At 42.9% G+C, this 25,179-nt stretch overlaps 1 protein-coding gene across 1 annotated transcript in view; it reads right to left on the reverse strand.

Moving 5' to 3' along the window:
• Positions 1-25,179, reverse strand: part of MTMR3 (myotubularin related protein 3) — a 161,298-nt gene that overhangs the window by 25,810 nt on the left and 110,309 nt on the right. Inside the window, exons 10-11 of the mRNA XM_065417640.1 lie at positions 12,655-12,751; positions 10,114-10,227 (exon numbers count right to left, since the gene is read on the reverse strand). Coding sequence (XP_065273712.1) covers positions 10,114-10,227; positions 12,655-12,751 — 211 coding nt within the window. The remainder of the gene's footprint in view (positions 1-10,113; positions 10,228-12,654; positions 12,752-25,179) is intronic.

Below are 25,179 nucleotides of genomic sequence, written 5' to 3' on the forward strand. Positions count from 1 at the left end.
ACCTGGCTCCGGCCCCAGGCTCGGACCGTGGGGCAGCGGGTACTGACACCCCCCTCCCCTGGCTCTGGCCACATGGCCCCGGCCTCCAGCTGCGGGGCTTCAGCCTCCGGCCCCTGGTTCCAGCTGTGTGGCATCAGGTGCTGGCTCCTGGCTCCAGTCCCGAGCTCCGGCTGCGCAGTGGCAGGCGCTGGCCACAGGCATCGACCCCCAGCCCAGCCGCACGGCAGCAGGCTCCAACCAAGCACGGGGCTTTGGGCACCAACCCCTGGCTCTGGCTGCAGGGCAGCAGGTACTGACCCCCAGCCACAGAGCTTCAGTCGGCCTCTGGCCCCCAGTTCTGGCCATGCCGTGGCAGGTGCTGGCCCCAGTCTCCAGCCACGTTGGCCTAGTGCTGATCCCCTGCCCCAGCTGCACAGCAGTAGGCGCCAACCCACAGCTCTGTCCCCAGGCTCCTGCCACGTGGTCCCGACCCCTGGCCCTGGCCACGCAGCAGCAGGTGCTGTTTCCAGCCACATAGCAGCGGGCACGACTCCTGGCTCCAGCCACGCGCTCCTGGACTCCGGCACCCAGCTCCGGGCTCTGGCCATGTGGCGGCAGGCACTAGCCCTGGGTGCTGACCCATAGCTTCAGCTGCCTGGCAGCAGGCTCCGATCCCTGGGTTCAGCCATGCAGTTCCTGTCCCTAGCTCCGGGTTCTGGCTGTGGGCACTGAGCCTTGGCCCTGGCTGCATGGCAGCAGACACCAGGCCCTGGCCACGCAACAGTGGGGCTCATCGTCCACCCCCATTGCCCCTGGCCCCCGCTGCCTCCCATGGCCTTGTATCCATCCCCCCCTCCCAGGACCCTGCTGCCTTCCTGGCCTCGCATTCACACCCCCCCCCCCCCATTGCCCTGGGCTCCTGCTGCCTCCCCAGCCCTGCATCCATTCCCCCACCCCATTGCCCTGGGGCCCCCCCGCCCCGCATCCATTGCCTCTGGCCCCTGCTGCCTAACCTCTTCGGCCCCCACCATCCAGGTCTTAATGGGTCCTGGGGCTTGCTGAGAAAAGTGATATTAACAAACATGCAAGTATCACTTTTCACAGCAGACTTACTAGCTATCTGTGAAAAGTGATACTTCTATGTTCGTTAATATCACTTATCACTTTCCATAGCCTCCCAGGTAGCTACTAAATATGCTGTGATATTAACAAATATACAAATATCATTTTTCACAGCAAGCCCCAGGACCCACTAAGCCCTGGATGGGGAGGCCGAAGGGGGAGGCAGCATTATTTTTGTTATTGAGTCTGCCAAAGAACCCTACAAATATACGTTACAATGATTTGGATGTGAATCTGTGCATATTTAATTTTTTTTTTTCTAAAACTAATTAAGTGTTTTAGGAAAAAATTGTCAGTGCGGCCACCAGTGAGAGTTGTGACTGCACTCTGTGGCCACCAAAAAATTTGTTGTGAGAACTCCTGGCCTAGACCTCAACTTTCATAGAATCACAGAATCATAGAATATCAGGGTTGGAAGGGACCTCAGGAGGTCATCTGATCCAACCCCCTGCTCAAAGCAGGACCAATTCCCAACTAAATCATCCCAGCCAGGGCTTTGTCAAGCCGGGCCTTAAAAACCTCCAAGGAAGGAGATTCCACCACCTCCCTAGGTAATGCATTCCAGTGCTTCACCACCCTCCTAGTTAAATAGTGTTTCCTAATATCCAACCTAGACCTCCCGCACTGCAACTTGAGACCATTGCTGCTTGTTCTGTCAACTGCCACCACTGAGAACAGCCGAGCTCCATCGTCTTTGGAACCCCCCCTCAGGTAGTTGAAAGCAGCTATCAAATCCCCCCTCATTCTTCTCTTCTGGAGACTAAACAATCCCAGTTCCCTCAGCCTCTCCTCATAAGTCATGTGCTCCAGACCCCTAATCATTTTTGTTGCCCTCCGCTGGACTCTTTCCAATATTTCCACATCCTTCTTGTAGTGTGGGGCCCAAAACTGGACACAGTACTCCAGATGAGGCCTCACCAATGTCGCATAAAGGGGAACGATCACGTCCCTCGATCTGCTGGCAATGCCCCTACTTATACAGCCCAAAATGCCATTAGCCTTCTTGGCAACAAGAGCACACTGTTGACTCATATCCAGCTTCTCGTCCACTGTAATCCCTAGGTCCTTTTCTGCTTATCATCTTCCTACCATATTTTTGAACAATAAAAAAAAAGAAAAAATGAAAAACATTTTTTAATGTATGTGAAGAATCTAATTCTACCATTTAAGAGATAAGCTAATTCGCCTTCCTCTACGTGGCCTCAGATTTCATCATTATATACATATGGGAAAATTTTTCATGTGTTCATCAACAGTCCTGCTTTTTTATCTGTGACTGAGTTCTTGCCTCATTGTGTATCGTCACTAGTATTAAAGAACCTGTAGGCTGAAGGGTGGGCTCATTAACAAATGTAAAACCCTAATACTACTGACGAGTTTGCACAGGTGTAACTGACTCCCCTGTAACTGGAAATTACCAAACAGTTCTGTGGGTGATGTACAAAAAGGAATCCAAGCCAGCTCATGCCCACCTATTTGTCTGCTATCCACAGAAATAAAAAGTAGTAAACAACTAGATTTGTCACTAAAATCTGACCGATTCACACAGGGAACACATCTGAATAAGATGATGCCATTTTTACAGTCAGTTTTCAAAGAGCTGAACCATCCACTAGTGGAAAGAGAACAAAAATTATTTAATTCTAACTTCCTACCCTTCTGGAGCCTAACCAATATCCAGCCCTCCAAACAGGGACTTGATAATAGTCACTCATTAGGTTATCTTCCTCCTCATGTCAGAGCAACCTCTTTGAGCACAATAAACCCACTAAGTGCCTTCTTCTATCTTGACTTTAGCAAAGTTTTGATAAATAACTGCTACCACTAACAACCTAACGAATCATTATTGCAATCCACTCCCCACATAATTTAGCAAGTACAGGATCTGTCCAATTTCTAAGTACCCCTGTTTCCCGCAACAGTAAAAATCATGCTACTTGTATAGGTGGTGACCTCGGAGAATGTGAAATGGACAAAAGACTATTCAGTATCTCTCCCTCCTACATAGGTTCCCACGGTTTTAGGAAAACAAGTATGTGGGGAGGGGATGAAACCCTTTAAACTATCTCAGTATTTGCTCCCAAAATGCACGCTGTTTGGCTCTGATTGTTTATTGATTTTCTGACCCCCAAAGAAGCAAATTGTACAAAGTATGTTGAGGGCTAGATTTTCAAAGGTGCTCAGCACCGAACAGCTTCCATTTAGGCACTTCAGTAAGTATCTAGATTTCTAAAAGTGCTCAGCACTTGAGAATAATGGGAGCTGCTGGGTGCAGAGCACTTGGGAAATCTGGCCTCTTCATTTAAGTGCTTTACAAGAAAAGAAAATGAACAGTTTCCCCCCCCCCCCTCCACACACACAATCCTATGGTATAAGGGAGTATTTGAGATCAGTTATTAGAAGGATTTTAATAATCATTATTACTTTTGATGAGGGAAAACCAAAGGGGTGGAGATGTATCTTTAAGTCTGACTTGAAGGCAATGAGATTAGTGGTCATAAAAAAGGGAGCTGCACCTCCATTCAAAATTGTTTAGGGGTCCGCAAATGAAAAAAGGTTGAAAAACATTGGTCGAAAGAAAAGCCCCATCAGTGGGGTTCCGTTTCTCTCTTTTCTAAAGCTAAGAAAAAGTCTACTGCTACCCCTATCATTGGTTGATTATGCTCTACTGGGGTATTCAAACAATGATTCATTAAATCCCTTCAAAATCTGTCACTAAATCTCAAGAGGCCTTTTGTATTATATAGAGGAGAAAAAACAAACATGAGAAAGCTTTATCCACTGGGCTTAATTTTAAAAATAAAATACTGAGTGGTCACACAGACAGATTCTATGAAGGTGTAGAATACGAAAGGGTGTGGGGACCAGATTATGCCTAGTCTTCATGCAGGTATGTAGGAGGGGAGAAGCCTTTTCTTCCTGTTGTACTCTTTATGCATGGGCCAACCTCAGTTTGAGTCCCTGTGCTCTCCTAAGTGAACAATCGATCTCTGTTGGTGCCCCTGTAATGCAAGGCACCTCAAAAAGGCATGGGGGGAGGAGGTGTGGGGGCAGATACTTGGCTATTTTCCCATACATAGATGCTGCATTCTCCTAAGTGGTAGTGAAATAAGTATGCTTTCCTTGCACACTCTGCAATGTTTCCTACACTGCCTGCTGTGACACACTTATGTGAAAGGCACAATCTAGTTCTAAATGTATTCTGGGTTCAAGCCTGTATATAAAACCATAAAAAAGTAGATATACCACATTTTATTTAGGGACTTTTCATCCTAAAAATCAAATGAGTAAGGTCTTAAAAGTTAGTCTGTGCTGTAAAGGATATATTTGCTCTCAGAACAGTATATGGGATGAGGCCCCTGAAATGTACATGGAGCATATAACTACTTTCTTACTTGAAAAAAAGGAGGAAATGTAAGACGACTCAGAGGCTAATGTGTGATTCCTTGACTGATCTTGTTTCCCTTTCATGAGACAGCAAATCTCAAACTAGGAATGATCTTCATGGGCTAATTTTTTTAAAAGTAAATACTGGTAAACTCAGAGATAGGGCATATGAAGATTTCTGTATGCTTTGCTGATCTGTAAATGTAGCTGTCTGTATGAAAAGCAGCTGTTTAGTTTCCCTCTATTCAGGCTGAATGGACGACTGGGCAGATTTAATGGATTTATCAGTATTCATTATCTCTCTAATCCCTTTGTCATCTGATTTTTGGAAGAGATTTTTGACATCTACTGGGAGGATAAGCAACACTAGAAAGATGGTTCAATGTGTTAAGAGGCAGGCCCCAGAGTATTTGAAAAAAAAAACAGATGAGGCAAAATTGTAATTACTACAATAGATGCCGTGAGTAATTGTGCAGAGAGGCAATTTCATGATGAGAACAGCTGGATTCATTGGTAAAGAAGAGACCAACTGATCATTTAAAAAAAAATGTTTAAAGTATGTAGAAGTTGCAAGTGTTTGTATTCTTATTCTCTTATGTTTCTAGACTGAGGGCAAGACTCTCAACTGGTGAAAATTGGTGTTGCTCCACTGACACCAATGGAGCTATGCCAGTTTACACCAACAGAGGATCTGCCCCTGTATATTCTGAATAGTCTGAATTATACTTCCCTTGGACTGCTCTGTACATGAGGCGATTTCATTCCCAAATGACCAGGCTAGAATCTGGGGAAGTCTAGAGCCAGTACTCTGGTATACAGCACTATCACTCCTCTGGTGGCACTATCAGTTTCTGCAGAATTTAAGTTGTCATTAAAAAAAAAAAAAAGCCTCTGTCTGAGGTGCATGCTGCCAAGAAGAGGTGTTGCAGTCAATGCTCAATGCTCAAAAAAGGGAAGGAGGAGGATCCGGGGAACTACAGGCCAGTCAGCCTCACCTTAGTCCCTGGAAAAATCATGGAGCAGGTCCTCAAGGAATCAATTCCTGCACTTAGGATGGAAGAATCCCATGCACTGCTACAGACTAGTGACTGAGTGGCTAGGCAGCAATTCTGCAGAAAAGGACCTAGGGGTTACAGTGGACGAGAAGCTGGATATGAGTCAACAGTGTGCCCTTGTGGCCAAGAAGGCTAATGGCATTTTGGGCTGTATAATTAGGGGCACTGCCAGCAGATTGAAGATGAATCAATTGGTTCATGTGGAACGGGGATGAATTTTGGATGTGGTCTAAGAGTACCGAAAAAATATTGTGTAGGGGGGATGTGCCATCAGAGCTGCCATTTCTCCTATTGTCCTGGCTGAGGTGATTGCTATCTGGAAGGCCATCTTTATTGAAAGGTGTGTAAGCGAGCAGGTGGCCATGGGTTCGAAGGGAGGTCTAATCAGGCGTTTCAATACCAGGTTCAGGTCCCACAAGGGGGTAGGATGTCGGGATTGTGGGGAAATGTTTATTATACCCCCTGAGGAATCGTTTAGTGGTCGGGTGTGGTAGCACTGAGTATCCCTCTACTTGGCGGTGAAAAGCTGCTATAGCTGCCAGGTGGACCCTGAGGGAACTGAGAGATAGTCCCGAATGTTTTAGTCAGTACATAGTCTAGGTCTTTGGAAGAGTGACGGATGTTGGGGAGATTTGATGGGAAGTACAACAATTTCAAAACCTGGACCATTTTTGTAGGTAAGTATGGTGTGTTGAGGACTTTTTACTGCACAGTAATACCTCCTTCGAGCAGAAGCTCTCTATACGTTTAAACCATGGAGTCACGCCTTGAGGCAAAGAATTCCCAGGTGGGATGTAGGGTGCATCCTTCGTTTTGCAAGAGGTGGCCTGGAGTGGATTGGAGAGAGATCGGCAGGCATGTCGCAAGATGTGAAAGGTAATGGTATCAGTTCTGTCTCAGCCAAGTGGGAGCAATCAATATGATATGTGCTCCTTCTCTTTTTGTTTTTAGTAAGACCTTTGCCAGTAAGGGGAATGGAAGAAAGTCATAGAAAGGTCCCTGCCCTGGGGAGAAGGAGAGCCTCACCCAGGGAGCATTGCCCCATCCCTGCTCTGGAGCAGTAGCATGGACATTTTTTGTTCAGGTAAGTGGCAAACAGGTCTGTGATTGGTGTTCCCGATTGCCTGAATAGGTCATGAGGTACCATTGTATTTATCTCCCACTCATGGTCGTGTAGGAATTTGCAACTGAGACTGTCTGCTATTGAGTTTTGAGTGTCTGGAAGGTAAGCTGCTGATAGTGTGACATCGTGGGAGATGCACCAGTTTCATTGCTTCTGCACAGAGGGAGAGTGATCTAGCTCCCCCGTGTCAATTTATGTAGTACATACACGCTATGTTGTCTGTTAGGACTCTCGTGTCTAATGCCTTGATCAGTGGGAGGAAATGAATGCAGGCCTCCTGCGTTCAAGGGAGTTGATGTGGAGGGATATCTCTGTAGATGACAACCTGCCTTCTGTTGTCAAGTCATTTAGATGTGCATCCGATCCTATGAGGGATGCGTTGGTGGTAAGAAGCAGAGACGGAGAGGTTTGCAAAAAGGGAATCCCTTTGCAGACATTTGTTGGGTCTTTTCACCACTCCAAGGAGTTTTTGACCCTGGTGGGTAGTGACAGGGGTTTGTCTAGCCTGTCTCTGTTTGGTCTGTAGACTGAGCTGAACCACAAGTGAAGTCATCGCATGTGAAGCCTGGCATGTGGTACTTCTGCTGTGCCCATGGCATATGCCTCAAAAGTTTGAGGCAGTGTTTGGCTGACATTTGTGGGCTGTTTTAAACGGTCTCTATGAGTATGGTCAAAGAGAGGAATCTGTGCTGAAGTAGGAGGGCTCTGGCCTGTAATGAGTCAAGCTCAGTGCCTATGAACTCCAGGAGCTGCACTGGAGTGAGGGTTGATTTCTGGGAATTGATCGGTAGGCCCAATTTCATTACCAAGTCTACTGTGGATCTGGTGAATCAGGCGAGCCTCTTGGAAGGACTGGCCTCTGAGGAGACAATCATCCAGGTAGGGGTAAATCATGATCCCCGGGGAATGTAAGTGCACTGCCACTACTAAGAGAACCTTGGAGAATACTCTCAGAGCTGATGACAGCCCGAAGGGAAGTACTCTGTACTGGTAGTGGTCATGTCCTAGGGTAAGTCTGAGGAACCGTCTGTGAGAGGGCAAGATTGAGATCGAAAGTAAGCGTCCTGAAGGTTGAGGGCCAAAAACCAGTCTCCCTGTTTCAGGCTGGAATAATTGTTGTTAGAGTGACCATCTTAATTTTTTGAGCTTTGACATATTTTTTGAGTGCTCTGAGGTCTAGTATGGGTCTCCAACCTCCCTTCCTCTTGGGTATTAGGAAATAGCAAGAGTAAAAACCTTTGCTTCGTAGAGGTACTGGTTCTATCGCTCTATCTATTTCTTGTCATACTAAACTCTTGTGAGAAGGGTCACTGTAGAGGGAGAGGGAAGTGTTGTGAAGGGAGTAAGGCGGTAAAATGGATGGAGTACCCAGTGCAAACAATTTCCAAGACCCAGTGGGGCTGTCTGAGGGTATGCTCGGGGAGCATGGCAGGGCTGCGGGGAAGATTCCCATGCCAGAAGATGACTCGATGCCGAAGTCCCGGTCCCAAGAAGAGGAGACTCCAGTACGTCGGATACATGGAGGTCTCTTGAGAGCCAGAATTCCAGCAGTACCAACCGATTTGGTGCCACTGGTGGTATTGAGGGGGTTGGTGATCTTGCCCACACCAACTGCTCCAGTGCCTGATGGGGCATCGATGACAGTGCTGATGGAACCATGTGTACTGGCAGTGTCTTCTTAGTGGAGTGCTGGCCCCTGTCTTTGGGTGCCGTTGACTCTATGCCTGTACCCATCAGGTCTTAGGCACATGAACGACACCTGGCACTCCAGATTTTTGTGAGCCATGATAACAGGCTTGGACTGTCTTGTACTGATGGTGCAGAACGTGCTAGAGATTATTTAAGGCTGACTTGGAGCTCACTCTGGGGACTTCCTACTCTCTTTTTCAATGACTTACGAGAGGAGTCAGCGACTGATTTCTTCAACCCACAGTCCTTGGATGTTGAGGGCTGTGGGGAAGACTCACGTCTGCCAGGTGACTCTTGGCATGGGTCCGGGAAGGGTTGGAGGGCTGCCTCCATGAAGATGATCTTCTGTCTCAACTCCCTGTCCTTGCAAGACCTGGGCCTGAGTTACTGGCAGAGAATATTTCTGTGGAATGTGGCCTTCCCCATGGCAGCGTATGCACCGGGAGTGCTTGCCTGCTACGGGGATAGCCTCTTTGAGGAAAGGCACTTCTTGAAGCCTGGTGAACAGGGCATACCCCGTTGGCGGAAGAATCCCTGATGAAAAAGGGGGAAACAAAGTCTTCTTGTTTTCTTTGTGAAGAAAGTAAAATGAGAAAAACTACAACTAAGACTGGGGAGACTAACTAGCTATAGAAATGTAAAAGAAGGTAATGGTTGGAAATGGACTGCTAATAGAAGTTGAGAAGGAACTAAGGAGTTAGCCCGCACATGCTGGCTAGCCTCGTGCACCAGGAGAGATAGCGCACGTGTGGGCATAATGGACCCTGCTACCAAAGTTCTCCGATCCGCAATGCAGGAACACAAGCACACCTACAGTGGAACACCCATAGGGACACTAGTCGAACAGGAAGGGTTACATACACAGGAGTATGTAATTTATACCTGCCTCTGGAGATTTCCATTACTTGCATCTGAAGAAGTGAGGTTCTTACCCACGAAAGCTTATGCTCCCAATACTTCTGTTAGTCTTAAAGGTGCCACAGGACCCTCTGTTGCTCTATACACAGGAGTGTATAACATGGAGGTAATTGTAGAACTGTAAAGACCTCCCACACAGGAAGCATTACAGAGATTTAGGGGACTGTAACATAATCAAATTAATCTCTAATTTGCCACAATCAACTGCTCAAATTAGATGCTGCATAAGGACTCTACTGAAAGCCCTGGGAAGACTGGCAAAGGAAAAAACTTACAGTATTTACAAAGTTATCACAGATATACCAGAGACAAATAGCCTAAAATGTCAGTCAATACAAGCACTTAATCTCTTTCCAGAGCCCTTGTATATCGCAATTATTGTATGGGGGTGTAAAAACCAAAAGGAGGGGGGGGGGAATCAAAAACTGACACGGTGAGTTACACACTGAAGTCCGATGTAAGAGTTCTGCAACAACAAAAGTTGAGAGGTGAGGGTATTAGTAATTCATAGCTGGAAGAGTTACAGAGTAACAAGGAATCAAAATATAGCAAAGCTTCTCATGCATGCACACACCACCCCTTTGATTATGCATACCCAGAAACTAGGGGCACCAGGCACTGCTGTAACTCTGGTGTTTCCTACCATTTACAGAATCTATTGAATGTTCATTACCTTCGTTGTAGTTACTTGCACTCATTTTGAGCCCTGGCACATTAGCACCCTGAGCATGTTTCATTACTAGCTGAGATTCCCAGTTCCAAGTAAGCTAAGGTTTTATTTGCTGAAAAGCCCCAATCCTCAGTTTGGTGACAGTGGATGCTCCTGGTTTGGAGTCTCACCTGTAAACCACAGCCGGGATACGCTTCCAGGACCGAAAGCTTGCCACACTCTCCAGCTCCTTGTCCGTGATCCAGGCGGGAACTATGAGCTCCTGTGGGTAGCTACCACAGAGCCTGAGTGGAAAGAGGAAGTGAAGGGTTAAATGTAGCAGACAAATAGCAGATACATAACCTACTGACAATATAAAATAAAAGGCAGTACAAGCAAACTAAGTGCTGTTCATTTCGCAACCCATACTATTTTGTGAGCTTTTGATCAATCATATATGCAGCTACAATCCTCTTTATCAGACATTAAAGAATGCAGTGGACCAGAACCTTAGTTGGTGTAAGTCTGTATAGCTCCACTGATATCAATGGAGTAGTGCTGCTTTCACCATTTGAGGATCTGACCCAGCGTTTCCTTAGGAAAATTATAACCCAATGGTTATTTAACTCCAGCTGCCAGGAACGCATCAAAACACAGAAGAGAAATTCCTCATCTTTCAATACCAAAGAGTTAGTAATTCCACTCTCTTCTATAAGCTCATATCACAAAGCCGCTAGGAATGGAGTCATTATGGTCTCGCAGAGTCGGTCAGAAGAGGATATATGTGTAAAACTGGATCAATGCATCAACCTATCAATCCCTTTTGGAAGGTAGGAACTGGATTGTGCTGATTTGTGGTGGTCTGGCGAAATGGTACTTTTCCCTGTGGGCTGCCATCTTGTGCTCTAGAATTTAGTGAAAAGAGTGATGTGTGCTGGAATTACACAAAATGTCTGTAAGATTAGCTTGGAGAGGTGTGAACAGTTCCCATTCATTGCTATAGCATATTAATTCTTAGACCAATTGATGTTTATATAAATGTCAACTTTGGTAACTACTTAACCACTAACCCAAACTTGCAAGCAAAAAAAAAGGATATTCATATTTTGAAGATCAGCTCAATCTACTATGCGAGGGTTCTCACTGAATCTCAGTGAGTATAAGGCAGGGGTCGGCAACCTTTCAGAAGTGGTGTGCCGAGTCTTCATTTATTCACTCTAATTTAAGGTTTCGCGTGCCAGTAATACATGTTAATGTTTTTAGAAGGTCTCTTTCTATAAGTCTATAATATATAACTAAACTATTGATGTATGAAAAGTAAACAAGGTTTTTAAAATATTTAAGAAGCTTCATTTAAAATTAAATTAAAATGCAGAGCCCCCCCGGACCAGTGGCCAGGACCTGGGCAGTGTGAGTGCCACTGAAAATCAGCTCGCATGCCGCCTTCGGCATGTGTGCCATAGGTTGCCTATCCCTGGTATAAGAGAATACCAACACTCCTCTCCCTACCCCCTCCAATCTGACCAATGGTTGAAAGGAACCTTCCAAGAATGAACCATAACAGCAAGGTTACAATTCTAACCAAACAGAACTCTGGAATGACGGAACATCTTTGTCTCAGGCTGCTTTTACAGGCTGCCTAACTCTTCTCTGTAACAAAAAGCCTGTACAACTATGGAAGCAGCGGGAGACAAGGAGAAACACAACGATAAGCCAGCCAGCTCCACACAGACAACACTAGTGGTCCACAGACCATCACTTGGGAACCCTTACCTTAATGTTTAAAAATTGTGTTTCATTTCTCACCCAAATTTAAGCAGATTTCTAGGAGAAAAATTGTGAGCCCATAAAGAATGTCTTCCACAGCTTGAGATAAATTGCAGGGAATTGAAAATATTTTCTTCCAATAAGGGTAACAGAAGTGGAAGTAGTTACAAAAAATAAGTCATGCATTTTCCCCCAATTCAGTGCAACACATAAGCATGTGCCTAAGTCTATCTCTATTCAGAAAAGCACTTAAGTACATGCATAAGTGTTTTCCTGAACAGGACTGCTTTCCTGAATTGACTCCTCAGACTCTAAAAATGCCAAAGGGGAAAAAATTACGTTTTTTTCCCCATTGTGCTTCTTTATTATGTATAAATAAAAAAGGCCTCTTTTCTTTTTAAAAAAAACCTTACACATGTCAAGAATATCTAGTCTAGTCTTCCTAGTTTTGTTGGAGGACTCCTGTGAAACTAGAGAACTGGAGTGGGAACTTTCTCAGATCTCAGTTCAAAAGCCTGGGTGTTTGAATCTTCCACAAAGAGTTTTTCTTCCCCATCTTTGTTAGGTGTTGGAGGAAAATAGTTGCTAACAAAAGCAAAATATTTTAAACAGTCTGAATAAGAATCAATTCCCTTCTCATTTGGTCAGGTTTCACTCTTTTGTAATGTTATAGTCCCTCTAGTTCTCCTGTCCTCCGAGGAGTCTTCCAGCAAGAAGAACAGAAAATCAAGACCTGATATCTCTAATTAAAAAAATATATACTTGAAAGCCCACTTTAAGGCATTATTTATAAATACATAAATCAGCAAAAAGGGCATAAGCTTATTTTTCCCTTTTTGCAGATTATCTTTCATTGTAGAACATCTCAATTTTAAAAAGTTCCAGTGATCTGCTACATGAGGATTGGTGTTTTGACAGGGCACTTGGCTGTGAAGCAACAGTCTACAGAGATCCATACAACTTACTTGTATTTCTCATTGATATTGGATATCCTCCAGGCATTGTTCATATCAAAACCCATCCGTTCAACTTCATTTTTAAACCTCGAAGTTACAAGCTCCCCTGGATACCAAAGGCAGACAGAGGAAATAAATCAGAAACACAAGAAAAGGTTCCTACTTTCCAAAACAGGTTGAGAAAGACACCACTGCACTCATTCAGGAAACAGGAAAGTAACAGGCACTGTGCAGCAGGACACCTGTATACATTTTTAACCCCCACTTTGAAAAATCGATATCAAGCAAGAGTACAACTGTTTCCCTTGATGACACTCAGTAATTGACTCGCCACACCGTAAAGAATAACTAATTTTTATTTTTAACAGTATCGAGTCTAAGTCCCTGTAGATTCATACAGGAAACACCAAACTGCTGTGTAGATAGCAGACCAGATTCAAACACATTAGGAAAAACAAGTATAATTTAGATGAGTATGCTCTAATGAAGTCCAGAATACAATCTACCACAGAGGGACAAGATCTATTAATGTCTCCTTTCCAGAGCTCAGGAGAGTTTTGTATCAATGAGAAATAAACTAAGCTCTGGTCTGCCTGATTCCCAGATGGAAGGAACAGATGGTCTAATGCAGCAGTTCTCAAACTGTGGGTCGGGAGCTCAAAGTGGGTCGCGACTCCGTTTTAATGGGGTTGCCAGGGCTGGCGTTAGACTTGCTTGGGCCCAAAGCCGAAGCCAAAGCTCCACCACCTGGGGCTGAAGCCAAAGCCCGGGGGTTTCAGCCCTGGGTGGCGGGACTCGGGTTACAGGCCCCTCACCCAGGGCTGAAGCCCCGTGGGCTTCGGCTTTGGCCTGTCCGCCTGGGGTGGTGGGACTCGGGCTTTGGCCCCCCGTCCAGGGCTGCGGGGCTCAGGTGGGCTCAAGCTTCGGTCCCCGCTCCTGTGGTCATGTAGTAATTTTTGTTGTCAGAAGGGGGTCATGGTGCAATGAAGTTTGAGAACCCTTGGTCTAATGGATAGGGCAGTAGGGCACTAACCTGGAACTCAAGAGACCTTGGCTCAATTCCCAATTCAGCCATTCCTGTATGACCTTGGGACAAGTCACTTAATTTACCCTGAGCCTCAGTTTCTCATCCCTTCCTCACAGTGGTGTTCTGAGGTTAAAATTCATTAACAATTGTCAGATTCTGGCTGGGATGATTTAGTTGAGGATTGGTCATCTTTGAGCAGGAGGTTGGACTAGATGACCTCCTGAGGTCCCTTCCAACCCTGATATTCTATTATTCTTAGATATTACTGTAACAAGGACCATACAAATTCCTAAATCAATACATTATGGCAACTGGAATGTTTACAATTTATTTTTGTACAGCGCCTTTTGAAAAAGTATCTCAATACAGTTGAAAAAAATTCAAGACAATAAAAAAAGTGAATCTGAGAGCCAGAAAGATCTATATAGCTAAAAGGTACACCTCTACCTCGATATAACGCTGTCCTTGGGAGCCAAAAAAATCTTACCGCGTTATAGATGAAACCGCGTTATACTGAACTTGCTTTGATCCACCGGAGTGCGCAGCCCCCCCCCCCCCGAGCACTGCTTTACCGCATTATATCCGAATTCGTGTTATATCAGGTCGCGTTATATCGAGGTAGCAGTGTATCAGTATATAAACAAGTCCCCTTCCTTTTCATACAAGATGCAGAAGAAGATGATTCATAGAGAGTTTCCAGACTTCTAGGTCTACAAAATATATTAAATACAATGAATGCCTGACCATCACTAGATAGAACAAATCTAAAAGTCTATTCATGATCAAGTATCAGAGGGGTAGCCGTGTTAGTCTGAATCTGTAAAAAGCAACAGAGGGTCCTGTGGCACCTTTAAGACTAACAGAAGTATTGCAGCATAAGCTTTCGTGGGTGAATGCCTACAAGAGACTTGTGTCTGATGAAGTGGTCATTCACCCACGAAAGCTTATGCTGCAATACTTCTGTTAAGTCTTAAAAGTGCCACAGGACCCTCTGTTGCTTTATTCATGATCAAACGCTTTCAGTTATTGTATCACTACATCATGGGACAAAATATCTATTAACAAAGGAGAAAATCAATTGAAAATTAAGTGCCATACATATTACACATCTGTTACATAATTCAGAAAACATTAATACTTGAAAAAATAGTTATATACCTGTAAAAATGAAAATTAATGTTACATACTTCTAAAAACCTATGTTTTTATATCTTCTTGGTAAATACTTGTAGACAAAATTAAAAATATAATGGCAAATAGCTTTTTTTATTCTAGAATCATAGAATCATAGAATATCAGGGTTGGAAGGGACCTCAGGAGGTCATCTAGTCCAACCCCCTGCTCAAAGCAGGACCAATTCCCAACTAAATCATCCCAGCCAGGGCTTTGTCAAGCCGGGCCTTAAAAACCTCCAAGGAAGGAGACTCCACCACCTCCCTAGGTAACGCATTCCAGTGCTTCACCACCCTCCTAGTAAAATAGTGTTTCCTAATATCCAACCTAGACCTCCCCCACTGCAACTTGAGACCATTGCTCCTTGTTCTGTCATCTGCCACCATTGAGAACAGCCGAGTTCCATCCTCTTTGGAACCCCCCTTCAGGTAGTTGTAGGCTGCTATCAAATCCCCCCTCATTCTTCTCTTCTGGAGACTAAACAATCCCAGTTCCCTCAGCCTCTCCTCATAAGTCATGCGCTCCAGACCCCTAATCATTTTTGTTGCCCTCCGCTGGACTCTTTCCAATTTTTCCACATCCTCCTTGTAGTGTGGGGCCCAAAACTGGACACAGTACTCCAGATGAGGCCTCACCAATGTCGAATAAAGGGGAACGATCATGTCCCTCGATCTGCTGGCAATGCCCCTACTTATACAGCCCAAAATGCCGTTAGCCTTCTTGGCAACAAGAGCACACTGTTGACTCATATCCAGCTTCTCGTCCACTGTGATCCCTAGGTCCTTTTCTGCAGAACTGCTACCTAGCCATTCGGTCCCCAGCCTGTAGCAGTGCATGGGATTCTTCCGTCCTAAGTGCAGGACTCTGCACATGTCCTTGTTGAACCTTATCAGATTTCTTTTGGCCCAATCCTCTAATTTGTCTAGGTCCCTCTGTATCCGATCCCTACCCTCTAGTGTATCTACCACGCCTCCTAGTTTAGTGTCATCTGCAAACTTGCTGAGAGTGCAGTCCACACCATCCTCCAGATCATTAATAAAGATATTAAACAAAACCGGCCCCAGGACCGACCCTTGGGGCACTCCGCTTGAAACTGGCTGCCAACTAGACATGGAGCCATTGATCACTACCCGTTGAGCCCGACGATCTAGCCAGCTTTCTATCCACCTTACAGTCCATTCATCCAGCCCATACTTCTTTAACTTGGCAGCAAGAATACTGTGGGAGACCGTATCAAAAGCTTTGCTAAAGTCAAGGAATAACACATCCACTGCTTTCCCCTCATCCACAGAGCCAGTTATCTCATCATAGAAGGCAATTAGGTTAGTCAGGCATGACTTCCCCTTGGTGAATCCATGCTGACTGTTCCTGATCACTTTCCTCTCCTCTAAGTGTTTCATAATAGATTCCTTGAGGACCTGCTCCATGATTTTTCCAGGGACTGAGGTGAGGCTGACTGGCCTGTAGTTCCCCGGATCCTCCTTCTTCCCTTTTTTAAAGATGGGCACTACATTAGCCTTTTTCCAGTCATCCGGGACCTCCCCCGATCGCCATGAGTTTTCAAAAATAATGGCTAATGGCTCTGCAATCTCAGATATAAGACAGCCAAAGCATAACATCTACAGTTACACTACGACAGAAAAAAATACATAATGATATCTATTTTATGTGTCAATTTATAAACTAAATATCAGACAGGACCAGGAAGAAAATTTCTCCCTGAACTACAGTATTACAAAATTAGCTGGGTGTATAATGGCACTTTATTGACTCTCTCTGAAACATTAGATATAAGCCAGAACTGGGGCAGCATATATGATTGGATGAACCAATGGTCTTTTGATATGGCAATTACTCTTTTTTCTTTTTTAGGTCACAAAATTGAAACAAGTTTCGTGTGCTTATGGAGATACTTACTGTCATAACTAAAAGAAAAAAAATCAACATATAACTAACAAGCAGTTATTTACAAAAAATTTTTTTTAGGATTATCTCCCCCGCCACACAAAAAGTACTGGTTTTGGGAGAAGACTGATGATATCTAACCTACTGTGTCTACATTAAGCTCTGCAAGCCTAGGACTGTTTTGAAAGGTGGACAACACACAAGCATCACTCTAAGCGAAGGCTACAGAGAATCCCTATCATTTCCAAATGAAGGAAAAGGAAACTTGACCTAGGTTCCATCTTGGAGAGGTAAAGTCTTAGAAAGGCCCTCCAATAGCTAGAGAATATTGATCTTCCAAGAGCATAAAGGTAAAGACTTTGGGCCCAATTGTCCTTTGTGATTCAGCTCCTTCATGCTATCACACTGGCATAAGCCAAACAGATCCAACCTCCAGTGATCTATCCCTTCTGTAGGGACTTCCCTGAGTGATTCAGAGCAGGCACAATGGCTCTACTCCACATTCCCCTTCACAGCTCAGTCAGAGGAGATGGAGCATGATCAAAGTATAACAGCATGACAGTTATTCTCCTTCCCAGATGGACCCTTAGCCCCTGAGACAACTTAACTTACTGCCCTCCTCACAATTCCTTCACTAGGTGTAATTCACCCAAACTGACAATTCGATTCCTTGTTTCAGCCTCATAAGACAGCATTGTACAGACAAGGTGTAAACTCAGCTATATGATGAAAGTCTTTTGAATTTGTGGAAGTGCAGAAGTTTCACTAAATGTTGGGCAACAGCAGAAGTCCTGTAGACTCCAGCATCACTTTCAATAGAACTTTATTTGCACTAACCCTCTGAGTTTGTTGCATTTCATGTGAAGAAAAGAAAGAAGTTATAAAGTCCTTATTACCATTACAGATAGCAGAACAGGATCAATTCTGACATATAAAGTAAAGCCCAGCAACCTTGTGGTTCTGCAGATTTCTTATATTATTCCTGACATTACAATTTTGACCTTTTCTAACCCAGCAGGTGGAGAACTAGTAAATGAAATTAGTAAATGAAATCAAACCGGCTGGCAGTCTCCATCATATTCATCCCTTAGCCCTGAACTTTAACTTTTCGAACTCTTTCTTTTTTGGAGCAGTGATCACATCACTCAATATGTGGCACACTCCTTCAGCACAGAGGGCAGATATAATTATCAGCTGCCTTGAGAAAGTGGCCATCAAAGTTTTCACATGTAGAAGGACTGACTGGATAACAGATGAGAATTTTTTAAGCTAGATGCACCCATCAGTATTTTAAAAGTTCTGCCACAGGCCCAAGGTGCAGACTGGTAACACTGCTCTACAGCCAAAATGCTTCTGAAATAAATGTAGTCAAACTTTACTAATTCTGGGTCACTGAGAACGAAAATGATGCTTAAAATTGTTGATTGGCTCTAGTTTTCAAGATATGCTATTGGGTCAGTATATACGACCCTTGACTTGGGAATGGCGGAGGATAAGTGAGTTATAAAGGGAAAGGATCTCAATTTAAACCAGAAATGACTAAAATACATCTTTGACTGGATCTATGAATAAATCTATGACTGGGTTTGGACAGTACTTGCTTTTTAGGCAAAACAATGAATGATGCAATCTGAAGCTGGTATTGTATCATACATGATATGAATTGCATCATGTTATTCCCAAGTCATGGATGATGCAATCATAACGAAGCTTACATCACTCTGCTGAACAAATTGCCCTATATCAGCTCTAGAAATCATACAGTGTCGTGCTCTCTTATTTGTCAGTGTTTGATTTTGCAAAGGGACACATTTCTGTTTAGCCAAAGTGAGCAGAGATGCCTCGTACTTGTGTGAACAGTGCAGATAACTTCTGCTATGTTTGTGGTGAAGTGACTTTTGCATCACAAAAGCGCAGTATAACCACTATGGTTAAGAGAGCCTATCACCTTTATTTTGGCTGCAAAATTGGAGATCAGGACAAGAGGTGGGCCCCACACATATGCTGCAACACTTGTGCAACAAATCTTCGCCAGTGGTTGAACAGGAAAAGGAAATCTATGCCTTTTGCAGTGCCAATGATTTGGAGAGAGCCAACAGATCATACCAGCAATTGTTACTTCTGCATGGTGCCTCCAGTTGGGAAAGGTGTGTCAAAGAAGAAAAAGTGGACTGTGCATTATCCAAACATTCCATCAGCTATACGCCCAGTACCCCACTGAGAAGGACTGCCGGTTCCTGATGCACCAGAATCATTCTCACTTGAGTCAGACGAGGAAGAGGAAGAGGATGAAACTTCTGGTCCTGAACCATCAATGTCACAGGACCCACATTTTCTCCCATCCTCCTCCTCTGAACCACACCTCATAACACAAGGTGAACTGAATGACCTTGTCAAGGATTTGGAACTACCCAAGAGTAAGGCAGAGCTGTTGGGCTCCAGACTACAGCAGTGGAATCTCCTGGCAGGTGATGTTAGGGTTTCCATGTTCCGTGACCATCAAAAGGATCTTGTCCCATTCTTCTTCATGGAAGGTGATCTTGTAGCCTGCAACAACATCGATGGTGTGATGGCAGCCCTCAACATCGTTCACGATCCAGATGAGTGGAGACTGTTCATTGATTCATCGAAGACGAGTCTTAAAGCTGTTTTACTGCATAATGGCAATGTTTTGCCATCAATTCCAGTTGGTCATGCAGTCCATATGAAGGAAACCTATGACAACATGAAACAACTTTTGAGGTGCATAAACTATGACCAACATCAGTGGCAGCTTTGTGGCGATTTGAAGGTTGTTGCTCTCTTGCTTGGTCTGCAGACTGGATACACAAAGTACTGCTGTTTTCTCTGCGAATGGGATAGTCGTGCAAGAGATTCCCACTACATCAAGAAAGATTGGCCACTCCGACAGTCATTGGAGCCTGGGAGGAAAAGTGTTCAGCATCCACCACTTGTTGAATCAAGGAAGATTTTGTTACCACCCTTACACATCAAGCTGGGTCTGATGAAGAACTTTGTCAAGGCCATTGACAAAACACAAGCAGCTTTCAAGTACCTCCGTGGAAAATTTCCAAGGTTAAGTGAAGCTAAGATAAAGGAAGGTGTCTTTGTTGGTCCTCAGATTCGTGAACTTCTTCGAGATGATGCATTTGACCATGCACTGCGTGGCAAGGAAAAGACGGCATGGAAAGCCTTCCAGTTAGTGGCAATAAATTTTCTCGGAAACAACAAGGCAGACAACTACAGGTTGTTTGTGGAAAACCTCCTCAAGGCATACAAAAGCCTTGGTTGCAACATGTCACTAAAGATACATTTTTTGCACTCTCATCTAGATTTTTTTCCACCGAACTGCGGAGCAGTGAGCGACGAGCACGGCGAGCGATTTCACCAGGACATTGCAACAATGGAGAAACGCTATCAGGGCAAATGGAGCCCATCAATGCTTGCAGACTATTGCTGGACAGTGACAAGAGATGCTCCATTTAATGAATACAAGAGACAAGCCAAGAAGCGCCGAGTAGACACTGAATAGGACTAAACTATGTACAGAATAGTTTTTTGCCTTTTGTTTCATAATAAATTTTATTTATATAACCCTTTTGCTGATTTTGAAAGTGTTACATAAACAGGACAGGTGAAATATTATCATGTAAAGCAACCATAAACACATGAAAAGACCTAGGTTTACAATTTATGATTAAAACTCTACTATCTACACAATATACATAGACATAAAATGTAAAAACTTAAATATCTTAGAAACAGTAGCCAATCAGTTGTTTTAATTGTCATATTTGAATTCAGCAAATCAAAATACATAATAAATAGCACATTTTATCTCTGAAGCAGATGACTTCTCAAAAATTGTAGACCAGTGTAATTGTCCTTTAGAGCAACCAATAAATCTACAGTAATTATTCTGGCAGGAGCCTCAATCGTAGAATGGAAACATTTTATTTTGGTTGATTCTTGTTGTTTTCAACTTGTCAATGTGATATAAAATTGCTGATTCTCAATTCTCCATCTTAAATGAAATCTTTAGTCTTAAAATTTTTTGTTGTCTGTTTCTCTGAAAGTGTTGATGTGGTGAAAGATCCAGATAATCTGTACCTTCCTAAATATCTCCTTCTCCGTGATTCTGAGAAATTGGGTTAAGATAAATTAATATAGCCTGGTTTAAATAAAATTAAGAGTGTCCACACAGGATTTAGCATTGGTTTAACAAAAATCAGTTTAAAATTACACCTGCAACTAAACTGGGGCAACTCTAAATATAGACCAGACCTTATACTACAGAATTTGTAGGCTATTTGTAATACTACTTCCTTTTCCCTTCTCACTTTTGTAGAAAGATGATCAGTTCTCAACCCACAATAATACTAAGAAATAGGATGAGGAAAATGACCTTCAAGTTAGTGTTCCTTAAACATCCCACCTTCCCTGTATTGGATAAGGTCTGGCCATAAAGTTCCTCACCCTTCTTTCTGCACTGTCATATGACAAACCTCCCATGGCAATGCCTATCTTGAAAACAGCTCATATATTATATTGTGATGTAGGTCCCATCTATAGAACCTGATGCAGACTCTACTTCACACAGCTACTTGAAATGTTGGCTACTGTTAATTAGAAATTGTGTGCAATGCAATACTGTTAAATATTCCATCTCCCTCTTGGAGTGAATGTTCATTTTGTTGGTCACACAGTAAGTTCCTACCATATTGCTGTGTTATTTAAATGCAGCCTGCATTTCAGTAATGGCTCAAGAGATCCTGACATACATACATACATACATATATATATATATATATATATATATATATATATATATATATATATATATATATATATATATATATATATATATATATATATATATATATATATATATATATCTTGTACAGTTTGTTGAATTGTTTGGGATCTCGAACAAAAGGTGCCACATAAATGTCGGTTGCCACCATATATACCTTAAGGAAACTATCAGTCCCTGATTTATTAATGATGTATTCTTTATTAATGAGACATTCCTTAGGGGACGATCCATTAATGGAGATTCTCTGTATCCAAGAAAGGAGAAGAGGATAGAAGATGACAAAATACAGTTAGGATCTGACGAGAAACAGTCAAATGAAAGAGAGTCCCATTCAATTACATCACATAATGGCAGACAACTAAAAAGTGACAATATTTTTAAGTGCTTGTATACAAATCCTAGAAGTCTAAATACTAAGTTGGGTGAACTCGAGTACCTTGTATTAAATGAGGATATTGATATAAAAAGCATCACAGAAACTTGATAGAATGAGGATAATCAATAGGACACAGTAATACCAGGGTACAAAATATATCCAAAGGCAAAAATAGATCATACTGGTGGGGGAGTGGCACTATATGTGAAAGAAAGCATAGAATCAAATGAAGTAAAAATCTTAAATGAACCAAACTGTACCACAGAATCTCTATGGGTAGTAATTTCATGCTTGAATAATAAGAATATAGCAGTAGGGATAGACTACCAACCACCTGACCTGTATGGTGATAGTGACTGTGAAATGCTCAGGGAGATTAGAGAAACTATAAAAATAAAAAACTCAATAATAAAGGGGGATTTCAACTAATCCCATATTGACTGGGTACATGTCACCTCAGGACGGGATGCAGAGATAAAGTTACTTGACATCTTAAATGACTGCTTCTTGGAAGTCCTGGAACGCACAAGAGGAGAGGCAATGCTTGAGTTACTCCCAAGTGGAGCACAGGATCTGGTCCAAAAGGTGAATATAGCTTGGTAATAGTGACCATAACATAATAAAATTTAACATCCCTGTACAGGGGAAAATACCACAGCAGCCCAACACTGTAGCGTTTAATTTCAGAAAGGGGAACTACACAAAAATGAGGAAGTTAGTTAAACAAAAATTAAAAGGTACAGCGCCAAAAGTGAAATCCCTGCAAGCTGCATGGAAACTTTTCAAAGACACCATAATAGAGGCTCAACTTAAATGTATACACCAAATTAAAAAATATAGTAAGAGGACCAAAAAAGTGCTACCACGGCTGAACAAAAAAGTAAAAGAAGCAGTGAGAGGCAAAAGGGCATCCTTTAAAAAGTGGAAGTTAAATCCTAGTGAGGAACATTGAAAGGAGCATAAACTCTAACAAATGAAGTGTAAAAATATAATTAGGAAGGCCAAAAAAGAATTCAGCTAGCCAAAGATTCAAAAAGTAACAACAAAAAGTTGTCAAGTACATCCGAAGCAGAAAGCCTGCTAAACAACCAGTGGAGCCACTGGATGATTGAGATGCTAAAGGAGCACTCAAGGAAGATATGGCCATTCACAGAAACTTAATGAATTCTTTGCATCGGTCTTCAAGACTGAGTATGTGAGGGAGATTCCCAAACCTGAGCCATTCTTTTTAGGTGACAAATCTGAGGAACTGTCCCAAATTGAGGTGTCATTAAAGGAGCTTTTGGAACAAATTGATAAACTAAACAGTAATAAGTCACTAGGACCAGACGGTATTCACCCAAGAGTTCGGAAGGAACTCAAATGTGAAATTGCAGTACGACTAACTGTAGTCTGTAACCTATCATTTAAATCAGCTTCTGTACCAGATGACTGGAGGATAGCTAATGTGACGCCAATTTTTAAAAAGGGCTCCCGAGGTGATCCCGGCAATTACAGGCCGGTAAGCCTGACTTCAAACTGGTTAAAAAAAAAAAAGAATTATCAGACACATAGATGAACATGATTTGTTGGGGAAGAATCAACATGTTTTTTGTAAAGGGAAATCAGGCCTCACCAATGTACTAGAATTCTTTGAGGGGGTCAACATGCATGTGGACAAGGGGGATCCAGTGGATATAGTGTACTTAGATTTTCAGAAAGTCTTTGACAAGGTCCCTCACCAAAGGCTCGTAAGCAAAGTAAGCTGTCCTGGGGATAAGAGGGAAGGTCCTCTGATGGATCAGTAACTGGTTAAACGATAGGAAACAAAGGGTAGGAATAAATAGACAATTTTCAGAATGGAGAGAGGTAAATAGTGGTGTCCCCCAGGGGTCTATACTGGGACCAGTACTGTTCAACATATTCATAAATGATCTGGAAAAAGGAGTAAACAGTGAGGTGGCAAAATTTGCAGATGATATAAAACTACACAAAATAGTTAAGTCCCAGGCAGACTGCGAAGAGCTACAAAAGGATCTCACTAAACTGGGTGACTGGGCAACAAAATGGCAATTGACATTCAATGTTGATAAATGCAAAGTAATGCACATAGGAAAACATAATCCCAACGATACATATAAAATGATGGGGTCTAAATTAGCTGTTACCATTCAAGAAAGAGATCTTGGGAGTCACTGTGAATAGTTCTCTGAAAACATCCACTCACAGGCAGTCAAAAAAGCTAACAGAGTGTAGGGAATCATTAAGAAAAGGACAGATAACGAAGACAGAAAATATCATATTGCCTCTATATAAACCCATGCTACGTCCACATCTTGAATACTGCACGCCCCATCTCAAAAAAGATATATTTGAATTGGAAAAGGTACAGAAAAGGGCAACAAAAATTATTAGGGGTATGGAATGGCTTCAATATGAGGAGAGATTAATAAGACTGGAACTTTTCAGTTTGGAAAAGAGATGACTAAGGGGGGATATGATAGAGGTCTTGAAAATGGTGACTGGTGTGGAGAAAGTAAATAAGGAAGTGTTATTTACTCTCTCATAACACAAGAACTAGGGGGGTCACCAAATGAAATTAATAGGCAGCAGGTTAAAACAAACAAAAGGAAGTATTTCTTCACACAACACACAGTCAACTTCTGGAACTCTTTGCCAGAGTATGTTGTGAAGGCCAAGACTATAACAGGGTTCAAAAAAGAACTAGGTAAGTTCATGGAGGATAGGTCCATCAATGGCTATTAGCCAGGATAGGCAGGGATGTAAAACCATGCTCTGAATTGTCCTTAGCCTCGGTTTGCCAGAAGCTGGGAATGGGTGACAGGGGATGGATCACTTGATGATTACCTGTTCTGTTCACTCCTTCTGAAGCACCTGGTATTGGCCACGGTTGGAAGACAGGATACTGGGCTAGATGGACCATTGATCTGAACCAGTATGGCCATTCTTATGTTCTTATGTATTGCCAGCCTGACAGCTTTCAAATCCAAACATTTCCATATAATTGTTTTCCTGGTTTCAATATGCTTTTATGTTTCATATGAGCTACTCATCTTCCTTAACTGATGAAGTCTGTGGTTATGATCTGGTGACGCTTCACATAGTATTTCAGTCACCACTTACATAAAACATTGTTACCTGTGAAGAATATATAGCCAAGCTGTTGCCAATGGAAAATATGACTGAAGCCATCTAGCTTAAAAACTTAAGATCCTTGTGGGAAAGAACAACTTTCTT

Source organism: Emys orbicularis, chromosome 16 (genome assembly GCF_028017835.1).
Source record: "Emys orbicularis isolate rEmyOrb1 chromosome 16, rEmyOrb1.hap1, whole genome shotgun sequence".
Classification (NCBI taxonomy): Eukaryota; Metazoa; Chordata; order Testudines; family Emydidae; genus Emys; species Emys orbicularis.